Source organism: Poecile atricapillus, chromosome 1 (genome assembly GCF_030490865.1).
Source record: "Poecile atricapillus isolate bPoeAtr1 chromosome 1, bPoeAtr1.hap1, whole genome shotgun sequence".
Taxonomy (NCBI): Eukaryota; Metazoa; Chordata; class Aves; order Passeriformes; family Paridae; genus Poecile; species Poecile atricapillus.
Window position 1 is genome coordinate 72,141,973 of NC_081249.1, and position 19,852 is coordinate 72,161,824.

General features: G+C 41.6%; 1 protein-coding gene across 3 annotated transcripts in view; it reads left to right on the plus strand.

Annotated features, from left to right (window-relative positions):
- Nucleotides 1-793: 793 nt before the first annotated feature.
- XPO4 (exportin 4) overlaps nucleotides 794-19,852 on the plus strand; it is a 73,472-nt gene continuing 54,413 nt past the window's right edge. For 2 of the 3 annotated variants that reach the window (XM_058846687.1, XM_058846693.1), the window contains exon 1: nucleotides 879-1,019. In XM_058846687.1, coding sequence (XP_058702670.1) covers nucleotides 939-1,019 — 81 coding nt within the window. In that variant the 5' untranslated portion in view covers nucleotides 879-938. Of the gene's footprint in view, nucleotides 1,020-19,852 lie in introns of all 3 variants that reach the window. The other variant, XM_058846678.1, reaches the window with a different exon arrangement.

Sequence of the window (19,852 nt, forward strand, 5' to 3'; positions counted from 1 at the left end):
GAGCTGACACTGTCTTGTGACTCACAACCAGTAACATGAAAGGAGCTCCAGGTGGATTTATGTGGGGGAAAGTGCAATTTAGAGCAGTTTTAAATATTGGTGTGGATTTTTTTTGTTTGTTTGTTTTGTTTTGGTGCTTTTTTGTTTTTTTTTTTTATCTGCTGTAAACCAGATCATTTGTAAAGACGCTTACCACCCTCTCCCGTCCCCACCACTTTCTAAGCTATATTTTATTAACTCAGCTTCTCATCCCACCACAGATCTGCAAGCACTGCAATGCACAAGGGATTGCCAGCAACCAGCGCCTGCGGCCGCTGGCACCTGAGCTCATTGGGAAGCACAAGGAAGTGCACACAAGTCTGCAGGGAGGGTGCCAAGAGGATGGCGCTGGGCTCTTTTCAGTGGTGCCCAGCGACAGGGCGAGGAGCAATGGCCGCACTTGAACACAACGGGTTCCACCTCAACATGAGGAAGAACTTTCCATGGAGGGTGGCAGAGCACTGGAGCAGGCTGTGCAGGGTGGTTACGGAGCCTCCCTCTCTGGAGACATTCCAAACCCACGCGGACACGTTCCTGTGCAACCTGCTCTAGGCGACCCCGGCTTGGTAGGGGAGCTGGACCGGATGATCTCCAGAGGCCCCTTCCACCCCCTAAGAAACTGCGAGCCGGGCAAGTGCGGTGCCCCGGACCGGCGGCGGCCCCGCTCCGCGGCTCGGGAGGTTCCGCTGAGGGCGGGCCCGGGAGGGGCCTGAGGGGCCGGGCCGGGCCGGGCCGGGCGGAGGGAGGCGCGCGGGGCGGGCGCTGTCCCCGCCCAGCGCTCGCGGTGCTGCGGCGGCGCCGCCGCTTCGCTTCCGCGGCGGGGCCGGGCCGGGCCAGGATTGGCCGCGCGGCCGCCTCGCCCCAGAATGCAGCGCATGGCGCGTCATTGAAGAGAGACCATGATGGCGGCGGCGGCCGCGGCGGCGGGGGGCGCCCCCGAGGTGATCGCCCAGCTGGAGAACGCGGCCAAAGTGCTCATGGTGAGGCGGGTGGCGGCGCCGCCTCGCCCCCGAAGGGGCGTCCGCGCCGGACCTCTCTCCCCTCCCCGCCTCCGTTCCTGCTGCCCTCGCCCCTCGGGCGCGGGGTTCGGGGCGCAGCCCGCCGGGGCGCGCCGACTCCGCCGCCCCGTCCCGCTCCCCTTTCGGCCGGGCTCCCTCCCTCTCTTTCTGTCCCTCCGCCGCCGCGCCATCTCGTCCCTGTGGCCCCGCAGCCGGGCCGGCCACGCCGCGCCGCTCCTCCATGTGCCGCCCGCTCCCCGGCGCCCCGGGCAGGCTGTGCCGGTTGCCTGCGCCCCGCGCTGCCCGCCCCGGCTGCCGGGTGCCCGTCCCCGAGCCCCCGCACCGCCGCCGTCCGCCGCCCAGACCCTCGCCGAAGTTGCCAGTGAGCAGCTCTCCCTCTCCCTCCCGGGGCCGGGGCCCCGGGCACCTCCCGCGGCCGCGGGGGAACGGAGGGAGGTCGCGCCAGTCCCCAGCCCAGCGGGGGCAGCGAGGCACCCTGGGCGGCGGGGAAGCGGCCTCGGGAGTGGCGAGATCCGGTTCCAGAGTTTTCCTTTAAGCGGAGGGGCACCGGGGAGCCAGAGGCTCACGGTGCTGCCGCCTCGAAGCAAAGTCATTAGTGTTACTTCGCACTTGATCGGCTTAATTATCAGTTAACTGTCCCTGCTGACTGTGTGTTGTCTTGTTTTCATAATTGCGTGGAAAGGAAAGCCCATATGACAAAGATCGGGAGTGTGATGGAGCTGGATACCGGTAGTGACCATTGGTGTTAAAACATCCTAGGTTTGCATCTTCGTAAAAGACTTGTTTGAATGAAGAGCTCTGTGCTGTCTGGTATGGTTTAAAGGTCTTTGTTTCAGATCTTCTGTACGTGTCAAGCTGAAAGCCTTCCTCACGGAATTTATCTTGCCAAAAAGTGATTCGGACAGAAATAAACTTTGTAAGGTGTTGCTATTAATGGGGTTCCAAAAGAATCAAAGAAACAGTAGCAAAGTTTTTCTGGTATCAATAATTAATCAATGGCCAGAGCCTGAATGATTGTGTTTTAATGTCTCACTGAAGTAGCATGACTGTAAAGTGAGAGGTAATCAGCTTTACTTGCGGGTATCCCATCAAAATATGTGTGTTACTCCTTGTCAAGTCAAAGCCTGAAGAGCACTGACTGTGTTTCCAAGCAGGAAAATAAAGGTAAATAGCTTGGCAGCAAGCGCTAGTCCTTTTAGAAAAATACTTCACGAAGTATGCCACCAGTGATGGGCTTCAAGCTTTGAGCTGCTTTTGATTTGTGTGTGCTTTACAAAACTTGTCTGTGTAGATTGTTAGATGTTCTGGTAAGGTCTTTGTTTCTGTGTTTTAAAAATAACACAAATGCAGTAATTACTGTGAGAGTTTGACTGCGTAAGGAAAGCTGGTAGCAAGTATTACTGTGTAACAGAACATGTGTGGAACGAAGCTGGTGGTTAAGTAGTTTTCAGTATCAAACGGATAGCGTGTGCAGGAGCATCTCCGAAATCTTGCATCTGTGCTTGAAGACTAAATGTAACTTGTGTGGGCATTGTTTCCCTAGCATAGCTCTGCTAGCACAGAGAGGGAAAAGCAGCTAACTGTGGAGTTGAATTAAGTAAAACCTTCATACCGTGAAAAGGCACAGGCCTCTTATGGTAATGTTTGTGCTTCTGCTGAAGAATAGTTGCTGAACTTGCTGGTAAAAATACATCTTGCATGCACATGGATGTTAGGATCCTTGCTGAATTTCTACCTTCCTTCCTATAGTCTCCGACAGTATGAAACCTGAGTTGTTGTGGTACTTAGCTTTTTCTTTTATTTCTTTTCCACAGCTGATTTTGGAAGTTTCATAGCAGTAAACTGAGAAGAACTAGTTAGATGGCTCTTAACCAAGGAAGCTGCATGAAACAGAGATATTCATTAAAATGATCTATGAGGGTGAGGACCCAGAATCAGGCTTTAAGCAGGGTTGGCCGTGGAAGAGCTGTGAGAACTGTTTGGGATTATTGCCCTGTGTTCCATCTCAGCAATCATTGAGTCTTTGGATAGATGCAGGAGAGGAGTGCAGCTCAGCAGGTGCTTCACAAAGGTGGACGTGAGACCCCAGAGACTGAAGGAGTTAGGAGCTCTGCTCCTGGTCTGTCTTGCTAGCAGCTGTGTGAAAAGAGAGGCCTAATTGTGTTTCAGGACTGCGCCTGGACAGTGATGATCTGAATTTCATTCAGCCAGAGGGCAGCACTGTTTGGTTAAAGGTCTGCTTGGGGATGAGGGCAGGAAGTGTGGCGGATGGGAGAAGTGAACTGATCAAGCAAACTGCTGGGATCACTTAGATAGGTATTTATGTAAAAATCTGAGGACTTGTGGGGTGAAGGGTGAATAACCTGGTGCTAGTGTTGGAAGTCATGAGTCAAGGTCAGCACCTTGCAGTGGAGCCACACCTGAAACAATGGGAAAGGGCAGAGCTGTAAATGGTCTGACAATAGATGGCAGAAGGTTTTAACTGGGAAGGGAGCTATGGAGGGATTCAGCAAGGTTTTCTTGTGACAGTCTGTTGCAGTTGAGACAGTGACAATCCTTGCAAAATACAGATGGCTAGGGATGCACCAAAGGTGTTTCAGCATTTCAAAACACAGAGCAGGGAGTGGTGGTGGTTTATTTGATATTTGTCTTGATTTCAAATTGAAATACTGAGCCTTGAGGAGAATAATGGTGTGCTAATAAAAAGATCTGAATGTGTTTAATTAACTTTCCTTGAGGATAAGCATGGATTACTGTGAGCTCTCTAAACCTTTGATAAGTATTTTTATAATTTTTTTTTCATTGCTCTGAGCTAGTTGAGTTTTCCTTTGAAAAATTACCTTTTTTAGATATCAGATAAAGCATGCGCAGGTCCTGATCTCCTAAACTGCTGAACTTTAGGGACTTTACAAACCATGGCATGCCGTGTTTGAAAACTGGAAACATTCAATCTTTTCTCTCAGCATGCTCTTCTACAGCTGGAAAGGCTTTTCTTGTGTTGCCAGTAACGCCTTTCAATGGTAGTTCACATTCAAAAGGCTTAATTTGCGAAAGGATTGGAATTTGGTATAAATTGATGAATTGTTACAAAAGATGAAACATATGTTGTCATTAGCTGCCAAATATGACTTTGAAGGCTGGTGCTGTGACAATTTTCTTTAATAGGTGTAAAAGTATTTGCAGTATAGAAATTTGGTATGTAATTCCTTTCTAGTAAAGCCATGTCGTGTTTAGCTGAAGTAAGATTCCATTAGTGCTTTGCTGTGAAGTTTCTCAGTGCCACAGGCTGATATCCACCTTTGGCCTGTATGACATTGGCTTGGTAAAAACCATACACCAACATCTGTGTGAACTGAATTAATTTACTTATTCTCTATTTCCTACTGGCAAGGTGTCCCCTGACCATGTATCTCCTCTCTATTATGTTCTGTTTAGCTCAGGTGGTAATTAATGCCAAATATAATTAGTTCTAGTTAAGCACTGTTTTAATAGCTGTTTTCATGGGTTATTGAAGACATTGCTTGTATTATTAAGGAAAGAAATGTAAATTTCATCCCAGAAGTGAGAGGATGAAGTAGGAAACATGCCCAACACCGTCTAGTTATTGCTGAGAGTTTATTAAGGCAGGTTAAATTTTTCTAACATATGGTATTCTCTGACATCTAAATGTAAATTCACAGGTTATTGCTTGTTTACTCCACCTCTCTCCAAAAAGACGTGCTCTGTTCTTACCTGCAGCTTCACTTTCTCCCTTGTGACTCTGTGCAGAAGATATTAATATTGCTGAGATGACATAGGAATTAAACAAGGGAATGGATTTCTGTCAGGTTAGCAAGATGTATTGGCTATCTGTGCAGCATTTAGGTTGCAGGGCTAGCACAGGGGCACTGAAATTAGATTTTTGGACACGTATAGAGCTGCTCTGCCCCTGCTAGTGGTGAGCTGTCAGGTTGGCTCAAGTGTATAATATACCTTCACTGTACAATTTACTTGCTAACTCAGACTCTCCTGATATTAGAAATGCCAGACTTCACTTAGAGCTGCACACTGAAAAGAGAAGAGGTTACAAGTTTCAGAAGGGAACATTCCAGCTGGAGAGAAGACGAAAAAAAAAATAAAAAGATAACGCAGTAAGTGTGTTTGGTGAAGGCAGACTGTGTAGGGAGACTATGGGATCTCCCATCTTTGGAGATATTAAATACTTGACTGAACAAGTCCCTTAACAACCTGATCTAACTTTGAAATTAGTTATTTTTTGTACAGGGGATTGAGTGAAGTAGGTCCAGAGGTGTATGTTAGGCTATTCTGTGTGGTGTGGCTCCTGGAAAGTTCAAAGAACATTTGAGTGAAGGCTTTTGCAGGAGAATTCCATTCTTTAAAAGTTTGTGAATGTTCTGTTTTGACTGTGGTCTGTTTCAAAGGTGGATGTTGGGTATGTGAGTGGGGTGATATGGATTCTCACATCAGCATCTTCTCAGGGTACCACTTAGTTTGTGATTTATCCTGCTATTCTGATGGAGATTTCAGGTAAAGTTGGGTAGTCTGACAGTAGTCCTACAAATTTCACTTTCAGATGTTCACATAAGTTTACAGAATAAGAGAGTGCATTAATAAGACCAGATTGTTTATACCATCAGCCATGACAATTTGTATGGTTCACTCTTTTTGACTTGCCTTTCTTGGAGGTCAGGCCTGTTGTGGTAAGTATGGTCAGAAAATAAAACCCCTTGCCTTCTAGCTAGTCCTCAGAGATCAGAGGGGCTGGGTGCAGATAGGCTTAATTTCTCATTTATAACCAGATAGGCACTAAAGTCTGGTCATGTTGAATAAGAAATTTCATGGTTGTGGAGTCATGAATGGTCTGTTTTATTGAAGCAGCAGATTATAAGTTCTTCTTGGATTGCTAATAACTGCACTAGACTACAAAATATCAGTGCATAGCTCTGTGTGCAAGTGTTCCCAGGTAAGCTCCAATGTAGTCAGAGACTCAAATCTTACCACAGAGTTGTGCCTGCCTTGAGGAGAGGAGAGGGGCAAGCACCAAGCACATTGACTTGTCTGCAGAGTGGGGTTGTAATCTTGTCCTTCCATAGTGGAGAATTTCAAATATCAATTTTATACTTCTTGGGCAAATGGATGAACGACCATAGTTAAAAATCATTGGCTTTCTGTTGCCACCATCGTAGATGTGGGGTAGAGGAACATCTGTTTTCTTATTTTCATATTGGTGGGTGTGGTTTTTAATATATAAACAAGGGACTAATGAGGGTCTTTGGTTACCTTCATCAAACTGATCTACCTATCTTGTGACTGAAATAAACACATCACAGACCTGTGGTACTTCAGTGTGCTCCTCCACACAGCTGAGTCATCAGTGGTGGCCATCACACCTTCACCAGGGCTTTACTCCCATCGTTGTCTCCTCAGAGGAGCAGATCTAAACCAAGGCTTGTTGTGCATGGTGAAGGGGCAGTGGGGCTGAGGGCTGGCACAGAGACGTGGGTGCCCTTCTGCACTTCACTGAGACATCATCGGGCTGAGGGGCCCCTCCTTCAGCCCAGGCACCATTCGGTTGTTAAGCCTTGCTCAAGCTCAGGTGCAGGGTGAGCAAGTGGCCAAGACTGTGGTTTTGCTGAATCAGCCTCATCAATTCTCCACTGTCTCACATCTTGACATAACCAGCCAGTCTGTTCTTCACAAAGTCTGTGGCAATCCTTATTCCACAAGGAAGTTGTTTCTTGTTGCAATATATCTTCATTGTGGGGCAATTTTTCAGACTGTGAAGGATGGCTCATAGTAAGGGTGAAAGGGAGAGGTGGACTAGCTCTGCTTTTGTTATGGCAGGTTGCCTGTTAGAAAAAATCAGACAAATGAATCATTCCAATGCTAAGATTTGTGAAAATCCTGCAAGTTATCACCCATAAGACAAGCAGGATGTGTTCTATATTATGGCTAGAATAGACAAATCTTCTGCTCTGATAGGTTTTTTTCTGGTGTTGGCCTCTTGCTGCTGATGTAGAGAGGTCTGAAAAGTTAAGGATGATCCTTTCACTAGTAGACACTTTATTTGAATTAGCAATTTCAAAAGCTTGAGGTGCTATTGTTTTTCTCCCACAGATATGTCCAGTTGTTTTTGGAATGCCTTTTTTTTTAATTCTAGTTTTCATATGTATTATTTAGTCTTTATGGATATAGATATATATATATATAGAATAGGCTTGTCTGAGTGCAATGGGGTCTACAAGTATTTTTGGAAAAAACCAATATAGTTCTTTGAGTGAAGCCTGCTGTTTGAGAATTTAATGCATTCTTAAATTATGAGAAATGACTATAAAGTATTCTGATTTTTATTCTACAGTATCCTTTGTGATTTTTATAATTCTCTATCATATTGCATCCTCCCATCCGAAGGAGGGCATCATCCCTTAGCTAAACTGAGGGGTCTTGTCATTTTCTCATATGGGATGTTCCCCCATACATCAAGTCATCCCTCTGTAATTTTTTTATATTTATGGTACTGTTTTTGAATGAACTGACCAGAATTCTGTGATGTAAGTACTTGAGGATTTTAGATGGTTGTAAATTTTTGATATTCTTCTGTATTCCTTTCCTAATAGTACTTAACACTGTACTTTTCTTTATTGCTTCAGAGCAGCAAGGTCATGTTTTCAGAGAACCATACCCAAGCTGTCCAGATTGTTTTTTGGAGCAGCACTGAGTAACTTGAGAGTCCATTGTATATTTGTATAGTTTTTTCTTCTTTTGCTTAAGAGCTGGTATGGTGCCTTTTACAGGCCCACAGTTCAGATTACAGCCTGGGAGATAAGTACATGCAGCATGCTCCATGCTAGTGAAACTCTTACCTGGGAGCCAAGAACAAATGTGCATGGAGCTTATCTGTACTGAAGTGGAGAGTTGAGATTAGAGAAGTGAAAACTGATAGAGATTCTGATATATTTGAAAAGTAAACATCATGTCTGATGAAATTAAAGTCCAGTGAAATGGGATTATACATGCTTAGGGTTTATTCTTCCTGACTGTTTCACAGAGGGAGTATTTGTTTTTTTGAATCAATATGTTTCACACCCGTTTGACATGTCAACGTTGCATTGACATATTTCTATATTTTGTTCTGAGTAATCAATGTAAATACTGTATACTTGCTTCTACATTCATCTGCTGGGGAGCTTCATTAGTCCATAACTCCATTTGGATTATTCTTCTTCAGGCACTACCTACTGCTGTTTTCCCTTTAACCTGCTTCTTAAGAGTCTTATCGTTGTTATGCTAATCTGTGTTCATTAGTTAATTAACAGCTTTCCCTATGGAGAGGTGGAAGAAATCCTCTTGATTATTAAGTTGAGCTGATCCTGTCACAAGCAGATAAGTAAAATATTCCTTTTCATCAGTTTCTGACACTGTTTTGATTCTAAAAAGTCTGAATTAGGTGTACATAAGAACTCTGCAATTTTGATGTGTAGTGAGGTGTATGAGTGGCATGAATCCACATATGTGCTGGGAGAGGTGGCGTACAAGGGAAAGTGTCAAATCTGAGCTGTAGGAGATATTGGTCCTTTGGACATTGAAGTCAAAAACATCTTATTGAACAGGCAGTAGTTGTTAAGATAGGGATTTTAGGGAATAAAGGAAAACTGACAGGAGGATATACTTTAAATAGTCCCTCTTCTTCCTCTTTCCTGTCTCTCAAAAAGGAAAACCCAAAAATTTCCTATTTAGAGACATAACAATGAGTGGCTGCTGTACAGTGCTGTCTGTGGCTCTGCCAAAACATAGGATAATAGTACACCCACCTGAGTGGTTGCATAGTGAACTAAATTTGGTAGAGAATTCACGGAGAAAAGTGTCTTTTAATTAAAGTAATTTTCACTGTGTTGCATTAGAGACAATTCTACTGCCTTGACTGAGATGAGAGAGTTTATATATGCTCCTGGAAGAAATTTGGTCAAATTATGTTTTTAAACCACTTAGGAAGTAGCATATACAATTATCTTTCTTTTCAAATCAAAACTGTTTTTTTTTTTAGTAGAAAATACAGTAAAAGTTATTTAAGTTAGTATAGGAGCAAGTGAATAATGGTGTTTGCTTTTGTTACTTTGTAAGTCAGGTAAGTTGGTTTAGTGGTGCCTTCTAAATTCAAAATTGACAGAACTACAAAAGTGAAAATGAAGAAGGGCTAAAGGTATATCATAATTTGTGCTGAAATTATGAATTTCACTCTTTGTTGTCATTTAGGCCAGCTGTGTTATGTGCAGCTGTGCAAAATGCTAGAGGCGCAGCTGTGGTAGTGTTGAAAATATGCCTTATGCCAGGGTCTCTTGAAGGCTTTGTATAATTAATCCATGGCTGTGAAATCGATGAAGTGCAGAAAGGTGTTTTGCCATGGAATTTTACAGTTTATAATGGTGGTTCTGGGATTTCAAAAACCTTGGCTAAAGTAAAGAATATCTGCAGTCCCAGGCTTGTAAGTGTGACATAGACTATATTTTCACAGGAGCCTGAATTAGCCTAACACTGAGTGGCAGAGAAAAAACATTACTTGATTTTTTGCTGGATTGATTATCTGCTAGGGCAGTGAGCTGGACTGGCTGTCAGAAGGACTTGCCAGTTGCCAAAGCTAGCACAGGACAATAATGTGTGTTTAGGACTGGAGAGGAATTTCCATGGCTGGAAAGAATGGAAGATCTCCAAGCTCCACAGCCTTGGAGTTCTGGAGAGGCAGCCCCTCTTCATTACTGTCAACTTATACTAGGATCCTGTTGTAATGATGGAAAATGATAATACCAACATCCTTCACAAATGTGTTTTGAAATCTGTTCATTTGAAGATCTGCAGAAAAGCTACGTTGTATTGCATTGGAGTGAGTGGTATGTTCCTCAACTTTGTATTTCAGGTTTTTCAGAGTTGGGTAATTTGATAGATTTTAAGACACAAGGAAGTGATGGAGCCATATTCTATCACTTCTTCAGGCTGCTACGGAAGGACCTTGAATTTGACTCTTTCATGTCACAAGTAAATATCCTGGCTGCATAGGTTTTTGCTCCAGTAGTGTGTGAAGGAGGGCAGGGGCAGTTTGCAGGATTCAAAAAATGTGTTGCAGCATCATTAACATGGATTGTGAAAATCCGGTAGCTGTGTGTACTCCAGAGGCTGCATTGACCTGTGCCACGGAGCATCTGTGGCTCTGGAACTTAAGCATTGGTTTGCACAAAGATCAGTGGTGCAATTGGATGACAACCAACACTCAGTTATACCTTCCTTTATTACTGTAAAACAGTGTTCCAACTATTGTTAATTGTGGCATCAGTGGTGGGTGCAAGCAGTATCAGAGCTAATAAGCAGCAGAAACAATTGTATAAGCACAAACCATGCTAGCTCATTGATGAGTTACAGCAGAACTGCCACCTGTGTCTTGTGGCAGCACAAGAGAAGTCGTGTACCTGTCTCAGGACAGGTGGAAGGTGTCCAAGCTGGTGGTCTGGGGTTAAGTGTCATCCTCTCTGGCCCAGCATCTACATGTGTCGCTTGTCTGCCTTGGGCAAGCAGCAAAGGCTCTTCTCCTTTTGATTATTTCATTTGGTTCTGCAAAGAGGTGGTCTTCAAGGTTTTGTTATGAACTTCCCCAAACTGATCTGTCATAGCTTGGTCTTGTATTGGTGTTCCTGGCATTCACGTGGTCCCTTAAGTCAATTGCTCATTCATCTTGCTATGACTTCACACAGTTGCTGTTGGTGCTGGCAGACCTTGCCTGCCTGCTCTGGGTTTCACCCTATAGCTCAGTTGGTTTCCTCTTGTGTTACGCCCCTCATCTAAAAGCCACATTTTACACATTCGTCACTGGTAGATTTCATGAGGATGTCTCCACAGCATCTCTTTGTATATGTGTATCCAGGAACTGGAGATCCCAAGTGGGAGCCTGTGTCTGTTTTGCACAGGACTGCCGCCCTGGGAGGCGGTGGAGGAAATACATTCCCCCTGTGCAGCTTGCTGCTGGTTTCATACTTGGTGCCTTAAAACTGAACTGTGTTGTTGAAGCCATGGCTGAAAAGCATTACATTAACCTTCACTGATCTTAAATGCAGAGAGAGTTTTGTGTTTTCTGTGCATAATCATTTTGTTTTGTTTTGGTTTTCATCAAGGTCTTAATTGTTCATATTCGGTTTAGCTTTTTCATCTCCTGGGCCATCAGCTTCTACTGTTTATTTTGCTAATAATGTTGCTGCTATTTGACTTCTCTTTCATGGCTGCATCTTGCATTGTTATTGAGGAAATGTGCAAATAAGTTTACAAAACAGGCACACTCCTCTCTGGTGACGAGAGTATGAATGGTGCTTTCCTCACCTGTCAACAGCAGCCACCAAAGCCCAAGCACAAAAACAAATGTGCTTCTTCCTGAGAGAATTAGGGAGCGTAAGCTGCAGGCCCTTTATTTTGTGAGGTTGTTTTAAGTGGGATTAAGAACAGATGTTGGGTAGCTTCAGTATAATGAATTGTTTAGTGGGGAATATATAAATATTAAATTCTAATATCAAGAGAAATGACAATATTGTTTCTGGAGCTAGTCTCTCCTGTTCATTTTACAGTAATACTCCCTCTAATAGCACTGAGAATAAAATATATTATTACGACCATATTTCTTCATGATCATTTTTCAGTGGAGCTTGAATGTGTGGAGCCCTGTGAGTCTTCAGAATTTGAGACTAATTTGTGCAGGTTTCTTAGAGTGAACTCAGGTACTCATTCACTAAAAATTACATTTTCAAAATGAAATCCCAAAACATTTCTGTATGGAATTAAAAAAACCTCACAACTTTGTCATAGAAAACTTAAGTTTAGAAGAGGTTTTCTCAAAATACGTGTCATGTGTCTTCTCTCCTGGTTCAGTCTGTATTTGCAAGAGCAAAGCAAAGTGGTGGAACAAGGTAAAAGTAGAAGACATCGTACTGTCTTACAATTCTAGATGGCTTTTTTGCTGTTTCCCAGTATGGGCAAACTGGGGAAAGGACCTTTTACAAGGTGTGTTCAGTGAAAGTTCATAATTTTTCCTGGGTTTTAGTGGAATATGTTATTCTCTTTACAAAATTAATTTCAATTTCACAATTTCTCTTGGCTTTCTGATCTTCCACCTAATGCAGGTTATGAATGTCTTCCTCTGGCCTCTCTTCTGCTCCTCTTCTTTCGCTAAACCTTGACTTCTTGTCTATACCTTGTATCTGTCTTACCTTATCTGTTTTCTTACATGATTCAAATATTGTACTTGGCGTGTGTTTGACTTGTGTCTGCAAGTTTTCATTAATACCCTAACAGTTAAAAGCCATTAATAAATATAGGCATTTTAGGCCATGCCGTTTTGGGAGTACAGTAAACCAAAGGAGTTTTCCACATCAGATTTAGATAAACATTAAAAACTTTCTTATCTGACTTTTAATCAACTCTTCCTAAATAACTATGGTAGGACAAAATGGTTTTGACATTTTAACAAGATTGATGGTGGAGGAAGTGCTAAACTCTGAATTTTGGCAGGGAAACTGGCTGCCCTGTGTGCCTGCCTTTCTTCATTAGCTTGGTGGGAGGAAATGCTTTTTTGATAGGAGTCAAAACCTAAAACATCCAAAAATCAAAATTTATCACTATTTCAGTTTAAATATTTCATGTAGTGATGGCTTTTGACTTGTGTTTTGGGGTCTGAGGTGCATGGGAGTTACCCCTGTGATGTCTCACTCCACTGCACATGCTTGCTGTAGAAGGCTACATGCAAGTAAAAGTAATCCCACCCTTACAGCAGTGGGTGGCTATAGCTGTTCTTCCAGCAAGTAGAATTTGAAATTGAGCAATAGGAAAAAAATAGATAGTATAAGACAGTTCTTCACACACAATATGAAAGTTTCTTTTGCAGAAGGAGAGCAGGTGCTGACTGTATTTGATGTATAGTGAGCCTGATAAATGGATCATATATTATGTACATCTCAAGTTACAAACTTTAGAAAATGTGTATTTCCATTACCAGCATTATTATGATCTCCTGCCCAGTAGAAGAGGCATCACAATGGTTCTTTCTTTACTTCAAATTTTATATTGAAATTCACTGTCACTATCCTGGCACATTTTTTTGATGGTGTCTGTACTGCCTTATAGGCACAGAAATGAGCAATACAGAGGTGAGCTACTTGAATCTTATGAGCGAGTTGCAATCAGGATTTCAGTGGATAGGCTAGGATCTTATCTCTTGCTGGAGAGCCAGGACCTGTCATGGGGATAGTCCACCCAGCAATGAGGTTTGTGGGGTGTGGTGGTGCTGAGACTCCTTTTCACCTGTGTATTACCCGTGTATCTTCCATGCCTCCTTGTGGGGAAAGAGAGAAGCAGCTGGAGTTGGTGGGAGCTGAGGGAGAAATTTGGTTAATTTCCACCAACTCTTCTCTTTCTTGCTTCAGGATAAGCAGGCCAAGCTCACTCCAGCTCCAGGAGATGGTCAGAGGATGGTGTTGCCAAACTGGGTATTACTCAGAATTTAAGGCCATCCACCACCAGCCCTGTGACACCTGAGGAGTAGCTAGAATGCATGGGGGATTATTTTCTGCCAAATCTTCCATCTCTTAATAGGAAGATTTTGCCTTTACACAATTAAAGGAACAGGTAGAGCAGGACTTGAGGATAGTGTGAGTGCAGTTGTTGTAAGGGCACTTTGACTTTTTCTATCCTTCAGTAACATATTTTTAGGGTTCCGTACTACTATGAGAGTCATGTGCCATTTTTACTGAAGTCAAAGTGGGTTGATTTTATTTTTTAACATTAAGTGCTTTGAAAAGGTTTAGATTTCAAACAATGAGGTTTTCTGTAACTGTTCTGTGTAGTTACGGGATTTTTCTTATCTTTGTCCTTCTCTTACATAGTGAGTCACGCTTTCTGTCTTGATTGAGCTTTCTCTGGCATGCATGGATTGACTTCTTGTTGCTTTGTTGGCTTTTGATGACTTCAAAGGACCATGTGGATTTTCCCATGCCATCGGTCAGTCAGATGTTTTAGAAAAGTTATTTTGTCAAACAGAACTGCAGGCCAGACCCCATTTGTGCTTTGAAATGTTAGAACAGTGAATGTAGAGATTAGAAAATAAATAACATTTAATTTAAGGGTCTGAACTGTAACCTCATGTCAGCATTCATCTTCCCACTGTCCACAGCCAGACTATTGTAGGCTAAATATCCATTATGGGATATTTCTCAGATTTAGCTGTGTTGTGCACATAAATAAATGAAAGGTAATTTCAGCGGAGAGCCTGTAATAGTCTATATTTGTGGATCAAATTGTTAGCAGAGAAGTAAAATCTCAGTAGTGTTTGTTGCTTGCCTTGGAGAGAAGTCTTATCTCAGAAAAGGTTTTGTTGTTGATGGTAATGATTTACTTTGGCTCTTTAGTCAATCGATGTATATATATATATATATATATAGTATCTTATACAAGAACATTACTAAACTGAGAACAGTTCTTATTACAAACCACAATTTGGCTCCTGTTTTACTTGCAAAAGACTTAATAATATATTTCAGCTTCAAAATACAAAGCAAAAGTTGATAAGAAAAGAATAGTCTTTTTTCCCTATTGTTAAGTTTCTGTATGAAAGCAAGATGTGAGTGAGTAGGTGTGTAGGAGGTAATTCCTCCAGCAGTCACACATTTGTTCTAAATATATACTGAAAAATACTGGGCACTCTGGGGTTTAAATAATTCAAGTCATAATTACTTTTGGAGAAGATTTTTTTTTTAAATCAAAGGAACTTTTTGTTCAGAAAGTCTTAAATATCCATCATGTTGTCTCTATTGCAGGTTTCGTTGGAAGTTATTTATTGCATCTTTCTTAGCAATCTTCACAAATAATCTTTATCTTTTAAACTGGAGGATGAGTTACTGCTGTAATTTAAATGATTGTTCAAAAAAGTAAGTGGAAAGGAAGTCATTGGACTGTAGCTGGAGATGTTTTTTGTGCTAAGTTTTCTGTAGTAACTATTACTGAAAGCTAGGCAGTCATGACATGACGGATCTGACTGGGACAGCAAAGGCTACTGTTGATACCAGTTGTCTAAATTTCTTCTGGCCTTGTGCCCAAGGCTGGAACGTCTGATCTACTTGTAAAACAGTTGCAGAGCTAAGCATGTTCTTCTAGTCTGAATTGTTAGCTTGTGGCATCTGCTTCATGAGAGGACAAGACATCCTTGCATCACTAGGTATCAGTGTCTGCTAGAGAAGTAAGATGAATGTCTAAGAATGAAAGTGTGGCTAATTGTCCAGTTCTCTGTGCCTGACCCCTGTATTTAATCTCTTTGATTAGCTACTCAAAGAAGACAAGTGACAGTTTTTGAGTGTGCTGTGATATATTGTAGGAAAAAACTTTATTTGAAACGCTTGAAAAGTGTTACTGCTAAAACTGGAATGGAAACTTGTTATGGCTTGACTCCACAAAAGTCAGGGTAATTCAGACTTGGGGCATGCTGCTTGATGTGACTTTGGTAGAGTTAAATTTGGAAATCACCTTATTCTGAGAGTCTGATTCTTTTGTATAAATTGCTTATACAGCAGAACTATTTTGGGGAGTAGCTCTTTCAAGGTATTTGTGTTATTTAAGATAGAGAAATCTGTTTTTAGTGGGTTTTGGTCATCTTGGTAGAGAAACACAATATTTTAAATTTGAATGATTTCTGATTATTTAGTTATGTTGCAGCTGTAACATTTGCTTACATGGGTGGAGTAATATATTTAGCTGTCCTAAATGCAGTATGTGCACTAGTTAAAAATTATTCTTTGCCCTTGTGTTATTTTTTCCTTTTTTTCCTCTTTCTATTTTTGCCTCTACTCCTCAGCTATGTTATCACCATGACATAGTGTTCCCCTGCACATGCTTCTCAAGTTCACTCATGATCTTTCTCCTTTGCATATGCCTCACTATTACTTGGCTTCCCTTCCTGCTGGGACATGTTGGCAAGCCATCTGGGCTTCCTCTATTCCCTGCTTCTCTGAGCATGTCTTGCCTGATGGTGGCTGTCAGCAAAGTCCAGACCCAGCAGTGCCATTGCCATCTGTGGTGGCTTTTGCTTATCCCTGTATTTGATAGAGATCTGTCTCCTAAGCTCTTCCCCACTGGGATTCCAGGCTCTCCACAGCACAGAGTCTAGACACCATTCTGAAGAACAAGAGTGTCTTGAACTGAGTTTTCATAAGCCAAGAGTGACCAGAGTTTGGCAACAGTTTTATTGTACCTTTTGACTGCAAGGAAGGCATAATTCCCCTACATGTTTGGGAAGCTCAGTTTGGAGAATTTGTGGTGAATTTTATGAAGTTGCACTTCAGTAAAAGTATCAGATTTTTGTTTCTGCCCTTGTCAAGTTTGTAATGTACTTCACTTGCAGACATAAACATTGCCTTTGGCAAGAAGGGCTCCTACTTGGCTTTAGTACTAGCAGGTACAAGCAATTTGATCCTTTTTTTTTTTTTTTTTTTTTTTTTTAATCAAGAAAATTCTCTTAGTAGGCATGTTTGCCTTTCTGTAATCCTGCTGGTGTTTAGGCTGTGCTATTCATAGGGGACCTTTTTTGTAGGTGGGAATACTGTGGGTGTCAACTTAAAGCACTCCGGTGTACTCTCTCAGTGTTCTCCCAAGCAGCAAAGTCTGGAGGAGTGCATGACTGTTCTTTGTGACATGCTAATTTGCAGGTTTCCCCCAGTGTAATTGTAGGAAGATGCTGACTTGGGTTGTATTCAGTGCTGTCTTACCATAGCAAAAGTGAAAGATCAAAATTTGTCTTAGCAAGTTTGTTGGTTTTTTTTCCTGCAAGGAATGAATGCTGCTCACGCAATCCTTAGTTATGTTTATATTTCACCATGGCCAGGAGTTTTCTTAGCAAAATGATGATGCAGAAGTACCAATGCAAGCTGGTTAACTAAATATTTAAATTAAAAAGAGACTCCATTATTGATTTTAATAATAATGTTGTCACTTGAATGGTAGAAGTCGTTACTTTTAAGATACTATCAGTGTCTCAGAGTCTTTAAAGTAAGCAATAAGTAACATTATCTGGAATCCACATTGATATTAGAAGAAACTACTAAACAATCAACTTCAACAAGGTGTTGAAGGTATTGAAGAGGTAGAGATTCAGAGTCAGAAACCAATTCAGTCTTTTTTATTTGCCTTCTAAGAAGTTAGAAATTTTTTACAGTGAGGGTGGTGAAGCACTGGCACGGGTTGCCCAGAGAAGTTGTGAATACCCCATCCCTTGAATAGGGAAATGTTCATGGCCAAGTTGGATGGGACTCTGAGCACTCTGGTTGGGTGGAAGCTGAAAGTGCCTCTGCCCATGGTGGGGAGTTGGACTAGATGGCCATTAAATGTCCCTTCCAGCTACTGTGTGATTCTGCAATCCTATTCTGTGATCTAAAAATACTAATAAAATAATGTAACTTCTAATATTATTAATAAAAAAAAGTTGTATTTTGTATATCTGTTATGATTGACATGAAACTGCCTGAATGGAATCACTTGTGAGTATGGAATTTGATACATTAATTTTTTTAAAGCAAAAAGTCTTTTCAGATAAGAGGAATGAGTAAAAAAGCAGACTTCAAATGTGGATGTGGTGTTACTTCTTCAGGCAGTTAGTGGCAAATACACAGTGCCTTCAACTTTAGTGTTAATAAACGTATTTGCAACCTGTTTACTTCTTATGTATCTATTTGTATCTCTTCTTTGTATCTATTACTTTAACTTCTTGGCACTTTCTGTCCTGGCAGGTAAGTCATAATTATATTATATTTTTAAAAGGAATGTTACTGAGTTAGGAAATGCTTGTATAAAGCAGGTGTTTCTGCATACATAGGTGTAGGTTCAGTTCCTCTGTATACATCTAACTACTCCTATTGAAAATAAAAGAAAATCCCAAAACTCCTACTCTTTTCACATGTGTGTTACATTACTTTCATAGGAGTTGTCCAGGTTTTCAGGTAAGTATTGTGGTCCTGCAAGTGTTAGTGCTAGTCTGCTACAGTGTTTCTAGCCTTGTCTTTTTTCAGTTTCCCTTTCCTTTGAGTGGATAGCTGCCATTTGAAACAGTAGTCCTGCTGGATCCTATTTGTGGGCACTGCTGCTTTTGATCCTTTTCTGTATCCAGACAGCTTTGGTAGTTAAAAGGTTGTAATTTTATTTATAATACTGTGTCATATAGGAACTCTGTTCTTAGGGGACAGTAGCTTGTAATGCTAAAATCAGAAAGATAATCACTGTCCTGGAGAAATTTTTATAGGTAACTTGCAAGGCAAAAGAGAGGACAGATGGTTAGAGGTAATGTCAGACAGTACAGAAAAGAAAGTGATATTGCTGCAAATGGTTTCAAGATGCCAAAAGAACCTGCTCATTACCTTACTGTGTTTTAATTCCTTGTAAGTTGGATAGTAGAGAAGAGTTTGAAGGAAACAAAGAGTTTGAAGGAAGAACACAGTGAATGGGCATGTGCGCTCTAGGGGATCTTCCAAACATGATGAATGCTTTGAGTCTATTTCTAACCCTATTGTGCCGAGGAGGTGCTGAGCACCAGGGTACAGGGCTCTTGGGCTCACTAAGCCAGTGTTCTTAAAATGTGAAATTTGTCTTTAAAGCAAAAGCTAGCTGGACTTTACTTTCATTGTACAGATAAATATTGTCTGAAGGCAGTAGACTGTGAGCTTTAAGCTCCCTCTGGTGGCTTTACAGTACAGTTCAAACCTTGACTGTTGCACTTGTCTGCTTTGGACAGTTTTGAGACTTGAAGTTTGTAATGTATTATTAAGTTATTTTAATTTTAAAAATTAATACAAGAATATGATGTGCCATATGCCTTTCCAGGGTGTCAAAGGTCTTCTGTAACTGGACTTCAGAGAAATAGAAGAGCTAAAATAATATAAAGCAAGAGGTCTACTTTCTAGTTAGTAGAAGCATAAAGGAGGTATATCCCATAAAACTTCTCTGGTTGTTTTCTTAGTGGTGCCATAGTTTGTAGCGGATATCCCTGAAAGTGCCCTTAAGTATTACAAAACAATGAAAGTACATAGGACCTCTGTATGTCCAACTTAAATATAATGTGTTAATGCAAAACTAGTTTTGGATCAGGTAGCCCTGATTTGGTCTTCTTGCTCTAAGGATGTGAATATAAATTACTCTGGGCTTGCAAAAAGTTATGCTTTGTCACACCCAAAAGATTCATTCTAGCACAGCTATAATTAGTGAGCCTTCATGAGACTGCAGAGCTGTGAGCTGCAAGGTCAGTAGTGTTCAAAGGGAAATGTCACTCCACTCCTTTTCTCCCCATCATTGCACTGGCTATGTCACTTGTCTGGCTTTTTGATGCTTATTAGAGTAACATATGTTCATCCCTCTTGCTCCCAGATTTCCTCTCTACCCTCTTTTTCTTTTGTGGACTAGTTGATAGGAAGTATCATACAAAGAGGTAGCAAGACCATGCAGGTGGGACCAAGAAAGGAGTAGGACCTCTCTCCTTTTGGTAGCAGAAAGTTATTAAAATAGGTCACTTGTCTCAAGAAGATTGATTCTTAGTTCTTTTGAAATATCATTGGGCAGAGCTGTGTGTTCCTTGAGACTTAAAACTATTCCCAGTCATTGCCCAGCAACAGAGGCTGTAGATTGAATGCACTTTAGACGATAACTGGTGCTGAAAAAATGCAACCTATCACCACCCAATATGTCCCATACCGTGCTGGTTTATGCTTTTGTGTTGGGTTATGGTAAACCAGACA